At 35.6% G+C, this 20,104-nt stretch overlaps 1 protein-coding gene across 1 annotated transcript in view; it reads right to left on the bottom strand.

The window, feature by feature from the left end:
* CDH12 (cadherin 12) overlaps positions 1-20,104 on the bottom strand; it is a 223,519-nt gene that overhangs the window by 51,921 nt on the left and 151,494 nt on the right. Inside the window, exon 5 of the mRNA XM_039714778.1 lies at positions 17,454-17,621. Within this exon, the coding sequence (XP_039570712.1) occupies positions 17,454-17,621 (168 nt within the window). The remainder of the gene's footprint in view (positions 1-17,453; positions 17,622-20,104) is intronic.

Genomic DNA, 20,104 nt, shown 5'->3' with positions numbered 1-20,104 from the left:
TCAGATTATTTACTACAATTTATAATAATTAAAAAAAAAAAAAAAAAAAAAAAAAAACACCAAAAATTACACACTTTTAAAATAAGCATTGCTGCTGACATGTAAGGAGAAAATGGTTTCATTCAGGTGAACAACTATGTTGGAAAATGCTAGACATAATAGAGCTAAACGTAAAAGTCCAAAGTGCTTTGAGGCAGCCTTCATTTTAGCAACAGCAGTAGCAGCAGGCCTGAGCTTGTAACATGGTGCCCTGACCTATTTCACTGCTCCTGAAGTGTCTGTATTCTGTGTTTAGTTGCACCTCTTGCAACTTTGCTCACTTTGCTCAGCTGCCAGTGAGCGCCTCCATGATCAGCGTTTACAGTGGGCAGGCAGAGCTCACCTTTCTTCAAGTACCAGTCTCTGCTGTCAAAAATGCCAGCAACTTTTGGAGCTGGTTTTAAGCCCAGGATGCTTGATTCACTTAATCCTGTCTCTCAACAAAGCTAGCCACATCATTTTATTTCCCTTGGTTCTTTGTTTTTCCTGGATCAATGTTCCACAGCTCTCACAGAGCAGCAGAAAACATCGGCAGTGGCCTGCACGGTTCTGCTACATGTGACTTGTAGGAGGAAATTTGCGCCTCTTTTTCAACAGCATGGCAGGAGAGGCACCTGTGACTCTTGGGAGGAACATTAGGAGGATGTCTCAGAGATTTCCACCCGGCAGTGGTTCAGCCACATATCACAAAATGAGGCTATGAAAAGCCTGTATATTATGTAACAGCAGGATAGATTACTTTCACATTCAGCCGCTGAATTAAACAGCAGACAATGTTCCCTGTCGTTATCTTCTTACAATGCATGCTGTGTCAGCCTTTTCAGCTTCACAATATTTTGAGGTGAGGAACAAAATGACATTAGCACTGCTGGATGAGGAGCAGGCTTACTCTTTTCTGAGCTAGTCATATAATACCTATATAATTGTCTGTTTGATTGCGTCTGAAAAATTCTCTTCTGTTTGCTTCCCCTGCTCTGGTCAACAGTATGCAAAGTACACCAGAAGGCAAAATTTGCCTTTTTTTCTTAGAGAAAATCCCCATAAGCAAAGTCAGCTTGTGCCAGCATTTACTTCTGGACATCACAGTGTATATGTTTGTATTATCCATTGACTGAGCTACTAAAGACTGAGAAATTATCATTTCACTACTTTTCTTTCCAAGGGAACATACTAAAGGAAGCTGTATTTGTTAGTGCAGTACTTCTTTTTTCTAACAGCAGGAAAGGATTGTTATGACACAAAATGGTGTCATGACAAGATAGTCTCAGCTATTTCTCAGATGTACTTTAGTAATTCTGACTAAAAAATAAAATTTTAACATGGTATTCGTAACACAATCAGAAATCCTCATATTATTTAATGTCAAACACATGTTTACAAACACATGTATTACTGGGTCTCTGCCATGCAAATTATGAAGTAAAGAGACCAAAAAGGCCCTTATCTACACTTGAATCTTACATTAAGTTTCTGCAACACAGTCCTAACCTTGATGTCCTCATCATTTACTGGCACTCATATCAGATAACAGAAATCATTGCTGCAGCCATTGCTGTTTGCATCCACAATTTTAGTGAAAATCAAATGGAAGAGCATATGATCATAGATTTTTCCATATTTGACAAATTGGTCTACTTTTAGTGATCTGTAGATCACTCGGATTCATTAAAACAAGCATCTCCCTAAAAAATATTGCACCTGGATGAAAAGCATATGGGACTTAGATGAAGTCAAAGAAAGACTAAATTATTAATTTCTCATTGTTTAGGCTTTTATCAGTTATTTCCAATGACTTGGCATTTCATCATTTCCAGAAATTCAACAGCAATAAAGATGGGGTCATCCAGACTAATTTGAAACTGTGAAGCACTCTTCAACCCTGCAAGTCATATTTCTAAAGACATAGTATGTAATTACAGTGCCATTGTCCTTCTGTGATATTATCTTCAGCACATGGAAGCTGTTAACTGTTCTACTGTGACAACTTAGTTTCAGAATAAAATAAATGAAAACAAATAATGTCTATTGCTTCCAGCTTGCAGAAAAACTTCAAGGGAATACAATATATAGCATGAAACCTTCATTCCCTTCCTCCCCACCCTCAAATAAGAGAATCCTAGAATCGCAGTATATGTTGAGCTGGAAGGGACCCAAGAGGAACACTGACTGCAACTCCTGACTCTGCACAGGAGTCCCTGAGAACCACACCATGTGCCTGACAGTGTTGTCCAAATGCTTCTTGAACTCAGAAAGGCTCAGTCTTTGTAGGAAGGACATTTGAAATTATCAATATATGCTATACATCAAATGAGATAGAAAGACAGTTTTGTAGATTTTTATTTTTCTGTTTCCAGCAGACATTACTTCTTGCTGTGGACTTGCTGTGACAGTTTAGCATTATTCATTTTTTATCGTCCATTTTGCCTGTATACACTACTACCTCCATTTGCTATAGAGATATATTGAAACAAGCCTGAGTAATAGCCTTTTACTCCCAAGGGTCCTGAAAACCTTGTTCTCTTCAGCTTCCAGGAATGATGGAACAAGCACTTCAGACAAACTTACGCAGCAGCTGGTTATGCTGCTCAAACAGTTCTGGCAAATTTTTTTGATGTGACTTCTCTACCAACTTTCTTTCTTTCTTCTACTTGCATAAATCTTTTTTAAACGTGTTTTCTGAGTTTGCTGCTGTCTTTTGGGATGTACCAAAGGAGAAAGCCCTGACTTTCTTCAAACTGCAGTATAAAACTGGACTCTGAAACTAGCTCCCCACTTTGCTGATTTTAGTCACCTATATTGCATGCAAGTCGGGATATGTTCATGTATAGGAAATCTGGCAGCAATAAATATTGCTTTATTGCTTGGTTAGAACTTTGTCTTTCATGTTAAGTGGCATCAGTGAAGATTATAAAAATAAATGAGTGATGATGCTGTTGAATCTTTTAATCCGAAATAACTGACAGGGCTAATTGCTTAGTTCCAAAATCATTGAGGAAAATGAAGCAGAGGTTAGCTAACAATTCATACACATTCCCTCTGAGTTTCTAAAACAAAGGTGGTTCCAAAGCACACAGCGGGAAGAAATCAGAGCTAAGTGACAGGTAATCAGTCATATTGACTGAAATGCAGCACACATTTACAGTTCCTCTGACATGATAAGATTAGTTTTATTTTTTAAGGCTCAAAAGCTGTTCTGGAGTTTGATTTTTACTTACGAAGATGTTAAGTGCATTTTTGTTTGTTTTTTACTTAAAAAGAGGTTTTTTTGTTGTGTGTCTCCACGCTTGAAGTTTACACCGTCTTTTACCAAAAAGCTTTTCAGGTCTGATAGGAATAGCACATGAAAACCATTATTACTTCTTATCAGCAAAACAACTATTAAGAAATTACCCAGGTTAACATCCAAGGACTTAAGCTAAATGCATAATGGCTTTTAATCAAACAGCTGCAAATGCTATTCAAACTTTTTTTTTTTTCTAATCTGTCACCATATTTGCACTGTGCAAGATTATCCTCTCCTGATTTTTTTTAATGTACTTTTTTCAGCTTTCTGGCAGTTGCCAAAGTCCATTGCAGTGGTCCACAATAGCATGATTTTTAAAGGCAAAAACACTGAAGTAAAATAATTTCTCTCTCTTTCTTCTAAATCTTTAATGTTTCTTCAGGAGAAAAAAACCAAACAAAACAAAATACCAAAACAAACTAAATAAAACCAGACAACAGACCCCCCCACCCCCAACCAAAACCAACCAACCAACATTCAAACTCCACAACAACAACAAAAAAAAAAAAAAAAAAAAACAAACCAAGACCACAAAAACCAAACAACAAATCCCAAACCCACCAGACAGTGTATTGTAATATTCTTTTTAAATTAAATTACCAAGGCATTAATTTTTATCCTGATCCAGGTTGTAAAGACACTGATTTACATCTGTTTAGGAAGAATCATAAGGCAACAGTTCATATTTTCTCACTGGTGTTTTATCTACAGTATAATAGGGACAGGAAAGTATAATGTAAATATAGAAGCATACACTCAATATATTAAACCTGCTACATCAGCTACAGCTAATCAGCCTAATAAATAGCAGCATCTGATGCATATGCTCATAAAACTAGGGAGATGTGATTTAGCACAGCAGTAAGATGCATTCATTCCTTTCCTGGATGTGGCTCTGTGCCTTGCAGAGGGGCTGGGATATTATGTGGGGAAAAAAAGCCAGGCTGTGTCACTGTGCGCCTGATGCAGGCCACGCATTATGTGGGATGGGCTTGTAAAACTTCAGTTATGGAAAGGATCCTTCCAGTCTTTAACCCACTTCTCTGAGTAAGGGTTTGCAGGCTCATTAGATATAACATAAGCATGATTAAAAATTTCTGATTCTCTTCTGTGGATTCCAAAGTCCACATCTAGAAAAATGCATCTCCAAATGCTACAGATTGTGGATGTTCAAGAGTCACCAGTACTTCAAGGGAAAATGAGCAGAAACCACAACCATTTTGAGTCTGATCCTGCCCTAGTTTAGGATAATCCACATGATGGAGCTTTCCCAGACCTGGCAGCTCCTGAGCCAGCTCTATCTGGCTCCTGAGCCAACCCTCTATCACCCCTTGAGGTGAGTTAGCAGACTGTTTTTGAAGACATCCTCCTTCCACCTTCCTAAAGGAAAAATTATGTTCATTGTACTGGAATAATTTTTGTATTCTGAAATATTCAGTATAATAATTTGCTGTTTTGGGGGTTTTTTGTCCTGCTGATAAGGTGTTGTCATATAGCTTTCTAAAAATAAACCTACCCACTGCATGTCAGAGACATTCCACAGACATGAACATCCCTCTTGTTGGAGCAAGGGTTCAGGAAATGGGAAATGGCCGTTCATTTTTATTATCTCAAGATAGTCAAGCCCACAGCTTTTGCCTTCAAAGTGTGCTGGTTGTTGCTTAAAGACTGTTGCATAAGTACTCGCTGTTGCATTCTTGTTGGAACGGCGAGTAGTCTGTTTAACAACAAAATGTAGAAATAATTATAGAAGCAGTTGTTTGGAGACACACACAGTCAGATGTGTGTCCTAATACTGAGGCAAGGATAACTTAATCTTCTTGGAAGATCTTAAATCATCTTTGTATGATAGCATAGTTTTACCAAGAGGGGAAAAAAATACTTGGTTCTCTAAATTCCTCAAGTTCATAAAGAAGTGTTTCTTCTAGGCAATATGGAGTTTCCATGTTCCTATAGGCTGAGGAAAACTAATCAAGTTCCTGAGTAACTGCTTTAATCCTGATGTTATTGTTGTATACGAAAGATCCCACCTTTATCACTTCCTCTTTTTGTGAAAAATTTGACTTTGCCAATGCATTCACATGTTAGTGTAGCTTTCTGTAACTCTGAAGGCTTGCATGGCAAACCAGTTCCACATGATCAGTTTCATTATGTATCATAACCAATGAAGAATTCTTCTGCTAATATCCAGTCTACTAATTAGAAATTACTACCAAACAAAATAATACAATGAGAGAAATAAATTTTGGGGGATATAGTCTAAAAGCTTGAATCAATTTTGTATATAAATTATATAGTGGTTATAAAGAATTATCAAGGTATAGATTTCTATATCTATCTATATATATTGGTATATATATCTTTTTTCTATCTTATAGATAGAAAAAAGTTTTCAGGAGAAGATATCTTTCCTTTTTCAGAATCCCAGGCAGCATGTAATTGGCATTTATCAGGTAGGTTGGTTGGTTCTAATATTCCGGTGATCACACCATCACCATGAAGTAAATCAATACACTTGTTCCCTTCATAAAATTTAAATTGAAAGATACATGTGATATATTAAAATGATAAAAAGTACATTTTCAAGGATGCAACATAGAGTTTGTAATGCTCTGCTTAACATCCCTGCTTCTTAAATATCTTGCCGGAGCCTTTTCATATTGTCTTTATCACTCTGGCACAAGATATAATAAGACAACTTTTACTACAATTCATTCACTCTTAAGAATATGGTCAAGACATTTACTTTAGGATCTAAGCCAGGTGCTCTAAATCATCTTTATTGGAAGAATAATTTTTCTCTCCATTGACTAAGGAAATTAGGTTCCTAAGTTCTCCAAGTCACACCTCAGTTTTATCCCTAAAATCACCTAAACAAAGCATTCTCAACATCTGTATTACTTAGAAAACTCCTTTTGAAGACTTGATTTTTACATACTCATTAAGTACATTTCATGCAATTTTTTTCCCCTGAACTCCACATTACTTTTCTTCCCATGAAGGCACAGGATAAGGCAAAAAATTATTATTCTAAAGATGAAATTGTGAAATCATCAAGTACATGTTTATAATAGTTTCCTGTACTTTGTTTCAAGTTTTGGTTTACTCTCTGCAGTTTTCTTAACTGCTTGTAATTTAGTGTGTGATATAGATAGGAAAATAATGATATAATGGGATAAAAATTGCATATTTTGCATTTGTCTACTCTTATACTTTTCTAGTAAGTATGCTCAGCTTATCACAAGTGATGTTTATGTTTTACAGTTTAAGTGTTTTAAGTAAGCTCTCCCTATGAACACTGTTCCTTTTGCAATAAAATGCAAAAGGCATGAGTGCTTAATTACAGGTCTTTTTCTTGTAAGCACTAGACAATCACATTTACAAATTCAAGAAATTTTCCATAGAAGCCAAGAAGAATAAAATAATTGTCATGAATTCAAGACAAAACTTAAAAAATATACTCTAGAATATTTTTGTTATTTTCTTTTTCTTTTTATAGCTTTCTCCCTGCAAATATACTGAAGATGTATTTTGTATTCACAGAAGACATTTACAAACTGCTTGATATCTTCAGCTCAGCTTCTACTGCTGTCATTAGGAACATTGCAAGCACTTGGGCATCCCATTTAATGCTTTTACAAGGAGTGGAGCACTGCTGAAAATCTGCATACTACTCTGGTTGTTAGATATTTTTGAAAATCATGAGTCTAAACTATTGTGATTATAATTAGATAATTACATATGGTCTGTTTCACTTTATGTTGCACTTTAGTCTCTAAATTTTCAGAAAGTAATCTCACCATGGTTAGAAGCAGAAAGGATATGTTGATTTCTTACTTAGATGGAAGACCTCAGGGAGAAAGGCAGATGCTGCCAGAACTGATAGTGACACAGCAAGTGACACTGTTGTCAGTGAGTCACTTTGGAACCAATTCTCAAAGCATTGCAAGGCAACCCCATGCTGTTAAATCTGCAGCCTTAGCTACTTTTCAATATCAGAGTAGGCGGAGATGCATGGGGCTTTTAAGACATACCAAGGTTACTCAGAGTAATTTAATGCATCCAATCTAAATACTCTCTGTGTTTTGAATGAATAATTTCATCACTCCCCACAGAAAACACATTGTAGTGGAATGAATGACATGATTCCTGCCAAAGATTGTTGAATTTCTATGAACTCTATTTATTTGCACCTTCTCTACATAAGGTAGCAGATGTAAAATACCATTCTTAATTATAATAATCTACTATGATGGTAACTATAGTGTTTAAAAACAATTTACCTAATATTTCATTAATGATCAATTACTACTTAGAGATGATGATGGAAGGGAAATGAATTAACAACAGAATGTTATGACAAATAGACAATATTTAACTTCTAATCACTATTGTGCTCTTTTGTATTTCTTGAACTATTGTTTACTTTGCAATCAGAGCACAGCATTTCAGCTAGTGATAAATTATCTCTATTTTTCATTGTCTATGGAGTAGTTTAAAGAAATACCTATATTTGGGTTCATGCTCTGCTTTGCAGCTAAATGTTCAGTCTCTCTAAGTTTAGACCTTTGAACATGTTTTGGTTTCATTCAATGCTTACTCCAAAATGTCCTCAGATAACCTCTGTTACTTATGCATTCTAGGGAAAGTTAAAAAACAACATAAGTGTAGCAGACAAAGAATTTGTTAAACACTTGGTGTTTTGTGAATCTGTAATAATTGAATATCTCCCCCTCCATTTTATTTCTCAGTTTTCTTCCAATTAGTATGCTTTGGTTGGGAATTCAGTTATTCAGAATAAAATGATTCACTCTTCAAGATGCTTTATGATTAAGAACATAAAACAGTGGCAGCTACAAAAAAAAGAAGTTTCCAGGGAGTTTTTGCTAAGGTTACATGCATCTTGGGGGGAAAACCAGCTTTTACTAAAAGTGTATGAAGAATTCTGATATGGAAAGGAATAAGAAAAAAATTAATAAAAAGTTGTCCTAAGTTTAAATAGAAATTTTTTTAAGGTTAAATTTTAACTTCTTTATGCTGGACACACACAAATAATGATAGAAGGCTACTTAACTGTGGGGTACTGTGACCCAAAGACAGCTGCATGGCCTGATTTACAAAGCATAGGCACAAACCAATTACAAATATTACAAAGAAATTTAATGTACCAGCCATACTCTGTGGCCCAGAAGCCAGCCAATATAAATGGCCTAATTCCATGTTATTAAATTCTTTTACTCAAACGAAAATAGGTCAATTTCATGGAAAGTGACTGCAGAAAATAGTTTCTGACCTGTACTAATTTCTCCAAATGCCCTGAAATTCTCTGAGAAAGCCTTACTTCATGTTGGTCAAAAATGTGCCCTGGACTGTTCTAAGACTAACAGTACAGACAATGCAAAACTTCAGGAACTTTCCCAGATATTCTCATATCCTTCTTTTGCTTTGAAAAGCAAAATGCAATAAGCCATTGTATATCTTCTTTTAGTCTATGTAAAAATGCCCATAATTTCACTGATTAAATGGTGGTGACAGTAAAAGAAAAATACAGAGGCTTTTCTATGACTACCTGACAAATATGTAACTCGAGTGAAATAGAAACAGCAGGCAAGGGTCACTGAGCTGTGTGACAGAGTAGTGGCCTAAACAAGTAAGATGAAGATATAAAGAGTTTATCTGGGACCATGAAGACTCATGATTTCTGTATAGCAAAATATGGAGAAACATAGAGCTGGGAGTGACTCAGCAAAATATAAATTCCTTTTGCGGTGCTACCATTGGGAAAGGAAAAAAAAATCTACTTGTGGAGTTGAAGGAGAAGGTGGCCACCATCTGGTTATACAGTGAAAATGAGATCAAGGATAAATATGTATCTCTCACACAGGAGAGTAGAGACAAGAGTGCATGTTGAAAATAAGGATATACAGGATGAGGAAGAAAGAGAGGCCAAAGGAGGATGACAGGTGAGAAACAAACGCAAATAGTACAGAGGTGTGAGACTTGGAAGGAACCTGGAATAAAGAGGGGCTAACTTTCGTTCTCCTCCTGTAAGAGCCCTTTGCAAATACTGGCCAGCAGTAGTGAATCAAAGGTATTGCAATCAGAAATGGGTACTCTTTTCCTGATTGGTTTGCAATTGCATGAGCGCATTTCTGGAGCATTTGCATTCTTATCTTCCATCACTGTTTGAAGTGGTTGGTTAAAGTACATGTTTAACTCAAAAATGAAGTTTTAATTTATTCATAACTCACAGTAAATGAAAATCAGACTTGCATAAGATTTTCTGACATAAAAAAATATAAGCTTGGTTAACAAAATGAAGCTGGTGCTTTTTTAATTTTATGTCTTATGGCATAGACATTATAAAATTAAAGATGGAGAAAATCAGGATTGGACCTTCCCTCCTTCTCTGATTCAAAGCAAGCTCTGGCTCAGTCTCATAACTAATCTCTGCCTGCAGGCTAGTCTGCAATGAATCTGTCCACCTGTCCTGTGCAGGTATCTCCCAATTGGTGTAACAAGTAATTAGTTGCTGGAACTGAATTAGGGCATTTTGTCTGCCAGGCAAATTCTTTAATCAATGAAAGATGGACTCATTTTCATTCTGAGATGCAAGTGCTGTATATAAAGCACAACTTTTAACAGAAATACTGAGAGAAGCCATGTTTCCATATCTAAATTATAGGGAGTAGAACAACTTCTCAGAAACTCATGTAGACTTGTTAAAATGCTTAATTAGGAAGATCTGAACTTTAATCCTGAGTACATTTTCTAGATAAAGAAAAATAAGTAAGTTTTCTGGTTCTAAATTGTCCAAGAAGGAGGGAATAAATCTCCCTCACTTTATTTTAAATCAAATATCTGCTTTCATTATTTAAATTTTTTAGATTAGTGAACAGAATAATTTATTAATCACATGATCTTTTTCTGTAGATTTCTAATGCTCGAGTGTGTGGGATTTGTGTTGCATTCTTCTGAAAACTTTAAAAGTAGATACCATTGTCTTTCATAAGCCACTCATCCAAAGCAATGGATTAAAATATTTTTCCTTTCTATCTCTTGTGGACCAGAAGACCTCTTCCTTGCACTCTGCTTCTGAACCAGTTTTTCAATATAATCTGAGATAGACTTGTTCAAAGTCACTTGAATGGAATCAACGACATATAGTTTACTGAGTTAAAAACTGACAAGCTTTAATGTAGTAAAACTTAGGACAGTCAATGCATGTGCCATTTCTGTGATGCACTAAGTTTCCAATAATATATAAATAACTATGATAAGAATTTTCAATCTAAAAACTGTGTATCCATATGTCTATATAGACAGGCTATTCCCAGTCCAGCACTTGGTTGTTCTTTCTTTTTAAATATTTTCACAGATTGTAGTACTTGACAGTAAGCCTATTCAAATAAACTGCAAACCAATAAATAACCACAGAAAAAAAGATGCAGTCTAAAGGGTAATAAGATGCAAAGCCCATTCCTAATATAAAATAATACTATGTCTATATAATAGATCATCCATTTAATAGATCATTCAAGTGCCATGTCAAGGTTAAATAACTTAGAGAATAATGGATTAGTTTGTGTTTGCAAAGGTCCTTTTCACTTACACTGAAATTCCTGGAATTGCATAAATGAAAGGGTTTTTCTCTTTGTTTCTGAATTGTTTATTTTATGAACTTCATTCTCGAAGATCATTTTTTTTCTCTGCTATCTCCAATAGCTTTGTTTCTGAATTGTTTATTTTATGAACTTCATTCTCGAAGATCATTGTTTTCTCTGCTGTCTCCAATACAGAATTTAGTATATTCTATGGAATACACTGTACTGGCCACTGGTGAAATCCAAATCCAATTACCTGCAAACTCCTACAGTATGGACTGAGGTGCAAGGTTGTAGGCATGATCCTTGAACCTTGCTTTATTTTAGGTGTCACTGTCAGAAAGATGAATAGTTGTGTTTCTGTTTCCAAACATGTTAGCATTTCTGGAAATTTGCCATGTTCTTTTATGCAAACTATCTTGGTAGATTTCACTGAGATGCTTTTGGAAAGACCAATGATAGCAAAAAAAAAAAAAAAAAGTGGTCCTTGTGATGTCTAGGCCTTGCTTTACAGTTGTCTGAATATTTTATGTGTGGTTGCAAAGCCGCCCTGAGATAATGGTTTCTGACCATGAGAGATGAATTTTTTTTAAAGAAAAAACATGCTCAAGTGTTCAAAATTCAAATGTTGGTTTCAAACCTTAATTAGAAAAAGCTTTTAAATAATCTCTCACAAAATTGACTTCTATTAGCTGGAAATTATATGATAAAACATAGCTTTAACCAAATAGTTCTTTGGAGTTCAGAAAAGCAAATTCAGAAGATGTCACCTTAAAAAATGTCCAATTCAATTGCATTTCTTCCATGTCAGTGTCTTATTCTCCAAAAGCATATTTATGTCATATGAAAACAAAAAGTCATACTATTCCTTTGACTAAAATGATTCACATGTGCTTTTATTGCTCCGCATATAAGAGTTTATATCTCCAAATTGTTTTCACATGCACTCTGTCAGCAGTGAACGAAAGAAAGAGACTGGGAAATTGAAGCATAATAAACTTACAAAGTATGAATCCAACACTTCACTTAATTAGTTTGATTCCATAAAGAATAATTTATAGCAACTAATTATGCAGTTTTTGTCATTTAAATGTTGAAGTAAATATAACCCATCCATTTTGTTCTTGAAGCTTATTTTAAGAATTGGAAACAAGCCACTGCTGTCCTGGCAGCTCGCTCAGACTGGTCCTCTGCTTGATGAGTTAAGGGTTAGCCCATTAGCTTTCAGGAATTATGTGCTTAAATATGTTTTTACTTAGCCAGCTATCATGTAAATAAGTAGCTGAGAAAGAAAGGCCATTGGTCCCCTTGTGGACCAGGATGCATGACCACACGTACGCACCTTTTGTTTCCTCCTCTCTGCTCAAAGGCACTGTTGTGTTATACCAATTTTTTTTTCAATTACTTGGACATTGTTTTTATGATAAGAAAAGTACTTACCTTTTCAGTCATTACCTTATTTTTTTTCCTCTTGTTTTGGTAAAAATAGAACTTTGATATGAAATATTTATTTTAATGTTTACAAAAAATATATATCTTTAACAATGAAACATGCACAGCAATGCAGAAAGCTGCTGTACTAATGAAGAGCCACGGAAGAAAGAAAATACTTCTGGAAATAAATTTTTACTGATAAAATCATTCAGATTAATTTTTTCCTACTAGTTTTAAAGAAAATATCAGTTTACCGAAGTGTCAGTTTTCTGAAATGTGGGCCAACAGATACCTGCAGGTCAAACAACTCTGACTGAAATATATGTTTAGAGCTTTCCTCTCTGTTACACTCCTCATTACTAGGAGACATGCAAGGTGGGAGTTCCCCACTGAATACGTTCAAAAGCACAGGTTCTAAATAAAAAATTCCATGTTCAGCAGGATAGTCAGTGGTTTTTCATCACTGGATGCTGATAACCCATCCAAACCTGCCTGTCTCCTTAAAGGACCCTCAATGAGATGAAGGTGTTTCATGATACATTTTTTTTTGCAAGCTTGTAATGTATTATTTATCAATAGAGCTCCTTCCAAATATTAATAATACATGTTCTCCTACTTCTGCTGTGAAATCCTTTTTTTTCTTCCTCCAGCTTTACTAAGTTCAGAAAATAAATTTAAACTTTATCCTGTGAAATATTAGGTGATCTATATCATGGCTTCTTTGGCATAAGTCCTTTGCAAAACTGTGGTCCTGATTATGTGACAAAAACATTAACCCTGGAGCAGTTTATGTCCTTTGTTTCAGACTGCACTTCCTGGCCTTGTTGACCAACGACAAGCAATGGGATACTGGAGGTCTCAATCTCAGCAGCACCAGGGGTTCTGACCTCTTGTCAGGCCTGAACTTGGCACCGACACTGACCAGATTCAAAAGACTTATTTTTCACATAAACTAAAATTCTTCGCAAGTATCCTTTTAGCTATGGTAGTCAAGCAAATGGCAAACTCCATTTCCTGGCAGGTAATTACTCCAAATCATTACAATACTTTCAAGGAAAAAAAAAAAAATACAGTTGTTATGTTTGAAATATAATTAATGCTCTACATTTTCTCACTTAGTTATTTTGTTTAGCTGTAATTAGCCTGGTGTCTCTGTGAATTTCAGGCAGACTACACATCATCTCATGCTGTGTAACCGAACAAAGCTGACTTAAGTAAATTCACATTGATCAAGACTGTTGCCTTTAACACATGCAAAAAAAAAAAAAAAAAAAAAAAAGAAAAAAAAAAAAAAAGACGACCAGTACACTGGAGTCCCCATACTGACATTTTAGCTTGTAAGCCATGTTAAGTGTTTGTTATTTTCAATATCAACACAAATCTCCAATCTTATTCTCATCTGTTTTGTTGAGCGTCACTGCTGTAATTTGTCTTTTGTGACATTCGATATAAAGAAAAGGTGTTCAACCTTACTAGCATGCAAAGTACAGGACAAGCTTGGTCTCTTGTGTGTGATTTATTTTGTTTCTTCATAGCAACAATTGTGCAAAGATGTCATAACTGCAATTCATGCATTAAATTAGACCTGGAGGCTATCTTCTTCAAAGAGGATGATGTATTCCACGGTTTCCTCTGTGTCATGAAAGCCATCTGACATAATGTGAAAATTGTGCATTTTTGCACCACCACAGTAGATGAAAGCATACAAAAAAATACCAAATAGTAAGGCCCCTAACAGCAAAGGAAGTAAAATAAACAACTGAAAACCAGAATGGGAGTGAACACTGGGCACATGAAGCTTACCAATGTACTGAGTTTTCAGTCTCCAGACAGTTAGATTATTTCCTGTTGTACCCATGGTACCCTTCCAAGAGCTGAAGAGGAAGCTGAAAGGAAGGGGCAGACTGCAATTGTGGTCAGTTTAACAAGCACTGAGGATGAAAGCAGTAAGAATGATATTACAAAGAGGCCCTCTGGGATGCTATGCTTATTGATCAGGTTTGGAGCATCCCACAAGTGCTTTGACAGCATGTCATCAAACTAAAGGACATATCATGTGAGATCTGATAAAATAAAAAAGTCTTAGGATTGAAATTTAGGCTAGCAAATGAAACCCGAAGATAAGGATGTTCATAGTAACATAGTTTGAACTAGTTTCACCATGTACAATCAGGAGGAAAAGATTGAAAGATAGAGCTTTAAATGCCTGGCTAATAAAAAGTGGTGAGGAGAAGTGAGTCACAATATTAGAATGTTGGAGCACTTGTTAACGAATAAGAAAAATTGCAAAATTCATTTTGGCCATGAGAATAATAGGCTTTTGAAAGTTTAAAAACTTTTCTATGACCATCGTGATACCTAGTGAAAGGTTCAGGAGAATTTTCAGGTGTTGGAAAGCATAAAATTAGAAAAGAAAAAAAAAAGTAAAGGTATGCAGTTCAGACAAAAGGTGAAGCTATGAGAATTCTGGATTCTTCACCGGAGAATGCTACAAAAGGAGATGACAGCCCAGTAGGAAATGCAGAAGTGGTAGTTCATGTAGAATCAAACCAGTGAAGAGGAGAAAGAAAGCCATAATATAAAGCCAAGGGTTAAAATGGGACCTAGTTACCCTAGTATAGGTAACTTTAATGCTTAATGCTAAAGAAGAATATCAGCATTATATCTGAGTTCAATATCTGTGGGAAAGAAGAAAATCAGTCAGGCAGCATAGCATCAAGGAACAAAGTACACAGGAAAGTCACAGCAGACTTTGTCCATGGAGGAATAATGATGGTTGTGAAAGGAATCTTTGTCAACTAAGACTTAAAAAAGAGAACAGGATTAACATTGTCTATTCAGGAAAAGTTCATAGTTATTCTACACTTTACAACAACTATAATTAGCTTAAATACAATACTTGTGCAAGAGCAATAAAAACTAGAATTACAAGATGGTTGTATTCAATTAAATAAAAAAATTAAAGTGGAAATAAATAAAACTGAGGCATATTACTATAGAAATTCTGAATGGGATAGCTGAGACTGTTAAATCACTATGGATGGTGTGGATGCTATCTAGGGATATCATTTAGAAGACCCACAGCAAATGCACGTATCCATTAAAAGGAAAATCTGTAAGGGCAAACAACATAGCTAATAAAAGAAAGAACACATCTTTCAAAAAAAAAAATAAGGCTATATCTCAGAGATGACAAAAGAAAGAACGATAAAACCTGCTTTATCTATAAAACCACAATAAAGAAGACAAAAAATGAGTTTGAATAAATCTCTGTAAACAAGCTAATAATAATTGTCTTTTAAGACATCTGGAAACAAAAGCCTAAGAGAAACTGTGTAAAGCCAGCCCAACTCTGAAATGCAGAAGTGCTCAGAGAAGATAATATCAAAAATATAAAACTTACTACAATTTTTTCCTTTATTCTTAGTGTAGAAAAAAACTGGGGATTTTTTTTTTTTACCCTAGAACTTTATAGGGGACTCAGGAGAAGGTTAAATTAGCTGTAGAAGCAGTTGTGGAACAAACAGACACAAGAGTAACAAATCATTTGTATGAGCTGTTACATGCCGAGCCTGAAGAATGAAATAAGGGAACTATTATGATGTGCAATATTTTGCTTCAAACCACACTGGCAAAAGAAGGCTTGGAGGTATAATATAACACTAATTTTTTTTATTTTTTTTTTCCCCAGAAGTTCTCCGGGGAGTCCAGGGGAGATAAGGATGGATATGACTGACATGTACGGGCAAAACAGATTTACTGTAGGAGCAGATTTACTCAAGTCAGATGGAATTTCCCATTTTGAAAAAAAGAGAAATCAACACAGCTGCTCTAAATCAAGCTGATATTTTGCAGTGCTTTCTGAATTCTTTGAAGAGGTTAACATGCAAGCAATTATGTGAAGATGGATTAAAAACAAATGAGGGGAAGTTGTTAGTTGTATGATATATATCTGTGGACCTCTAACAGAGGATGTAGACTATAAAATTTAACATAAATTTCAAAGCAATGGGGCAAATTGCTGCAAGAAAAATACATTGCAGGTTGTTAAATATTAAGGTACCATTAAAACTAAACAAAATCAGAAAGTAAGGAAGTTTTATGAAGTATTGATTGGATTGTTTTGTAGAGACTATCTAGACATGAGTGTAAGACACAGAGGAAATGACCAAATGGATCCTTCTTGTAACATGATTTTTCTTACATGCCTGCAAAAAGAAAATTTATTTTCAGACTGAGTAAAAGAAGAATAATTTTTATATGAGAGAAAATTTCACAGTTGGAGATGTGGTTTTGTACCTGTGGAGTATTCATGATTTCAATTCACAGGCAAAAAAGAGATGCAAAGTAAAAAGCTGCCATGGTCTTACTGCAGATTCATGCAATATATTCTAATATGAATTAGCCTTACTAATGAATTTTAGCAACTAATTATTTTGGCATAGTTATCAAGATATATGCTTGATTAGTTTCTGCATTTTGAAGGTACAGAATATACTAAACTTCAGTAAATTTATGGAGACAAGTAAGTGACAATCCTCCTAATCATACACAGACTATGAAACTCTTTAAATTAGCATACTTCTGAAAAGCTTCATTTAAACTGACTGATGTGAAACATAACAATTTATCAGTGAATTATCACTGTTTTGAGGCTGTAACTGTTTTCAGGGATAGATATCTTCTGTGACAAGACATATAAAAATCTGTTCTAAAATATCATAACAGTAACACCTAGCATAAGCCAGCTCTGCCTTTGGTACCTGGAAGTCTCAGGTTATAATCTTTTGTTATTTGAAGGAGTTCACGCAGTTTCCCTTGACAAAATAGTATTTCCCAAAGAATTTTTATAGTGTAAATGAAAGGAACTCAGGCTCAGGCTACTTTTGTGGAATGATGGTATATATCCTCTTAAACATTCAACTCATACTTTCAAATTGAGCTTTATATTATTTTTTAAAAAACAGGATGATTTTTTCATCATATACTTTTCAGCATATATTTTTACATCAGTTTCTTATCTACAGGACTTTTCCAAATTAATACTTTTAGTCATGCTTATTTGAAAATCAGTGCTTTGGAATATTACATACTCTTAGGAAATCTGGGTGGGTTGTCGTTGACATCCGTGAGAGTAATGTTTACAGTGGTGGTACCAGCTAGTCCTCCCAGCTGTCCTCCCATGTCCTTGGCTTGGATTAGAACTTGATATTGTTCTTTCACTTCTCTGTCCATATTTGGCAAAGCTGTTCTTATTACACCTATGAGAAGAAATCAGAAAGAAAAGGAGCAAATAAACAAAGGGCTGTGATTGTCTACTCTTATAAATTAATACTTGATCTCGAACAGAATTCTGTTCTTCTGAATTGTTTGATGAGAGGAGGTCACATGAAAACATGCAAATCTCTCAGGCTTTTCAAAAGTGTGTTTGTCAGCTATTCAACCACTCAAAATGACTGTTTTGTCTTTTCAGTCAGGTTATGAATGGATGAAAGAGAATGATGTGTTTTCACTTGGGATGTGACTGCTGTGATCATAGGTTTGCCACATCAGGGATGAGGAGCACTGCCTTGTACAAAGTAAGGCAATGTGGAAAGAGGTGGCATTGCATTGCAGAGCCTGCATCTTCAATTGTTTCCAACCATTCACTTGACAATAAATTCAAGTTACTGTAGGCCAAGACAATGTTCCTCTGTACAAAAGGCGGTCTTTATTAGAAGACTCTTCCTTTCCTAGAGAAAGTTTTCTGATATAGCACAAATATGTAGTGAAAATTTGAGAAATTTATTTTTAAAAAAGAATAAATATCACAGTAAGACGTTACTTTTAGTCTTTAGTGATTTTGGATAGCTGCTATCTAAGCAGATATGCCATAATCTCCCTTTGCATATACTAAGAATATATAGAATTGAAAGGAAGACTTGGAGAGTGAAAGAGGGGGAGAGAAAGGGAGAGGTACTACTGAACACACAGATTAACCAATGAGGTTGTATAAAGCTAAAAGGTTTGGGGTACTAAAGGCTTTTCCTTGAAATCAAATATGTAGGAGGAAATACATGCCTTCATCAAAATTTTGAAAATATAAACATCATTGCAAAATTTATTTATGCCATTTATTCAACAACAGTTATCAGAAAATGCCTAGGCACATTGGTGCAGATAACATGCAAAATTGAAAAATAAACTAACTGAAAGTATGACCTTCCTGGTTATTATTGATTTAGAAAGTATTATTTTCTAGTATTAAACAATTTGATGTAAAAAGCAGGTTTTTACCTGGTGTTAAAATGAGTCTGGAATAGCAAGAATCAAACTTAAAGGACCATTCTTATCTTTATAGCAGCTAACCACTGCTGTCTTAAGAATCCAGAATAGGAACCATTTGCTTATAATACTTTTTCAGAATCTAGAAATAACGTTGACCTAAATCTGCTATTTCTGGAACCTATTAAAAGTTCCCATTGAATTGAACTCCATAAAAATTTCCTTTCTTGCCACCTGTAACATGATGATAAGGACAATATTAGGTATCACCATTTTCCTGCCTTAGGATGGCATGTAGTATACTGCATGCAGTTTGCTTCAAATTGAAATCTTGAATTATAAAACTGCAAAAAATTTGTTCATATTCATGAGATTCAGAAAAAGAATATTTTTGCAAATAGGATAAACTTTACAGGTTTCCTCTTGAATCTCTTAATCTTAATTAGTGCTTAATTTGGAATTGTGGAGGCTATATGTTCCACAGTATTTTACAACAACCTTGGTATGTTCATTCCAGGGAGAAAAGACCTATGGGAATGAAAGATCTCTTGTGTCATACTAGCAAAATTAAATATAAGAATTACAGAATCAGAATATGCTAAGTTGGAAGCCACCCATCAGGATCATTGAATGCAATTCCTATCTCTGTGCAAGACGCCACCGGAGACACCCCAAGGACACCCCATGTACCTGAGAGTGTTTGTACAAATGCTTAATGAACTCTGTCACACTGAAACTGTGATCACTTCCCTGAGAAGCTGTTCCAGTGCCCAACCACCCTCTGGGTGAAAAACCTTTCTCTGATATCCAAACTAAACCTCCTGTGACTCAGCTTTATGACATTTCCTTGAGTCCTGTCACTGGTCAGGAGAGAGAACAGTACCTGCCCCTCCTCTTCCACTCACAAGAATGTGGAAGACCACAATGAGACTTCCAATCAGTCTCCTCCAGGCTGAATGGACCAAGAGACCTCAGTCCCTCTTCATATGGCTTCCCCTCAAGGCCCTTCACCATCTTCGTGGCCTTCCTTTGGATGCTCTCTAGGAGCTCACATGGGTCTTTTTTATATTATGGCACCGAAAAGTGCTGCCAGCACTTGAGGTGAGGCTGCCCCAGTTCAGAGCAGAGTGGGACAATCTCCTCCCTTGCCCGGCTGGCGATCCTGTGCCTGATGCACCCCAGAACACGGTTGGCCCTCCTGGCTGTCAGGACACAATGACTCAGATTCAATTGGCCATTGTCCAGGACGTCCAGGTTCCTTTCCATAGTGCTGCTTTCCAGCCCTTCATTCCCCAGTCTATACACAACCAGGGTATAGACTGAAGAATCTGGTGTTTGTCTTTGTTAAGCTTCCTATGTTTGGTGACTGCCCAGCTCTCTATTTTGTCAAAAATCTGCAGGACCTCCCTGCCCCCAAGAGAGTCGACAGCTCCTCCCAATTTAGTGTCATCAGTAAACTTATGTAGTGTTCCTTGTAGTC

Source organism: Passer montanus, unplaced genomic scaffold (genome assembly GCF_014805655.1).
Source record: "Passer montanus isolate IOZ18808 unplaced genomic scaffold, ASM1480565v1 scaffold31, whole genome shotgun sequence".
NCBI classification, from domain to species: Eukaryota; Metazoa; Chordata; class Aves; order Passeriformes; family Passeridae; genus Passer; species Passer montanus.
This window is presented reverse-complemented; position numbering and strand designations above follow the sequence as displayed.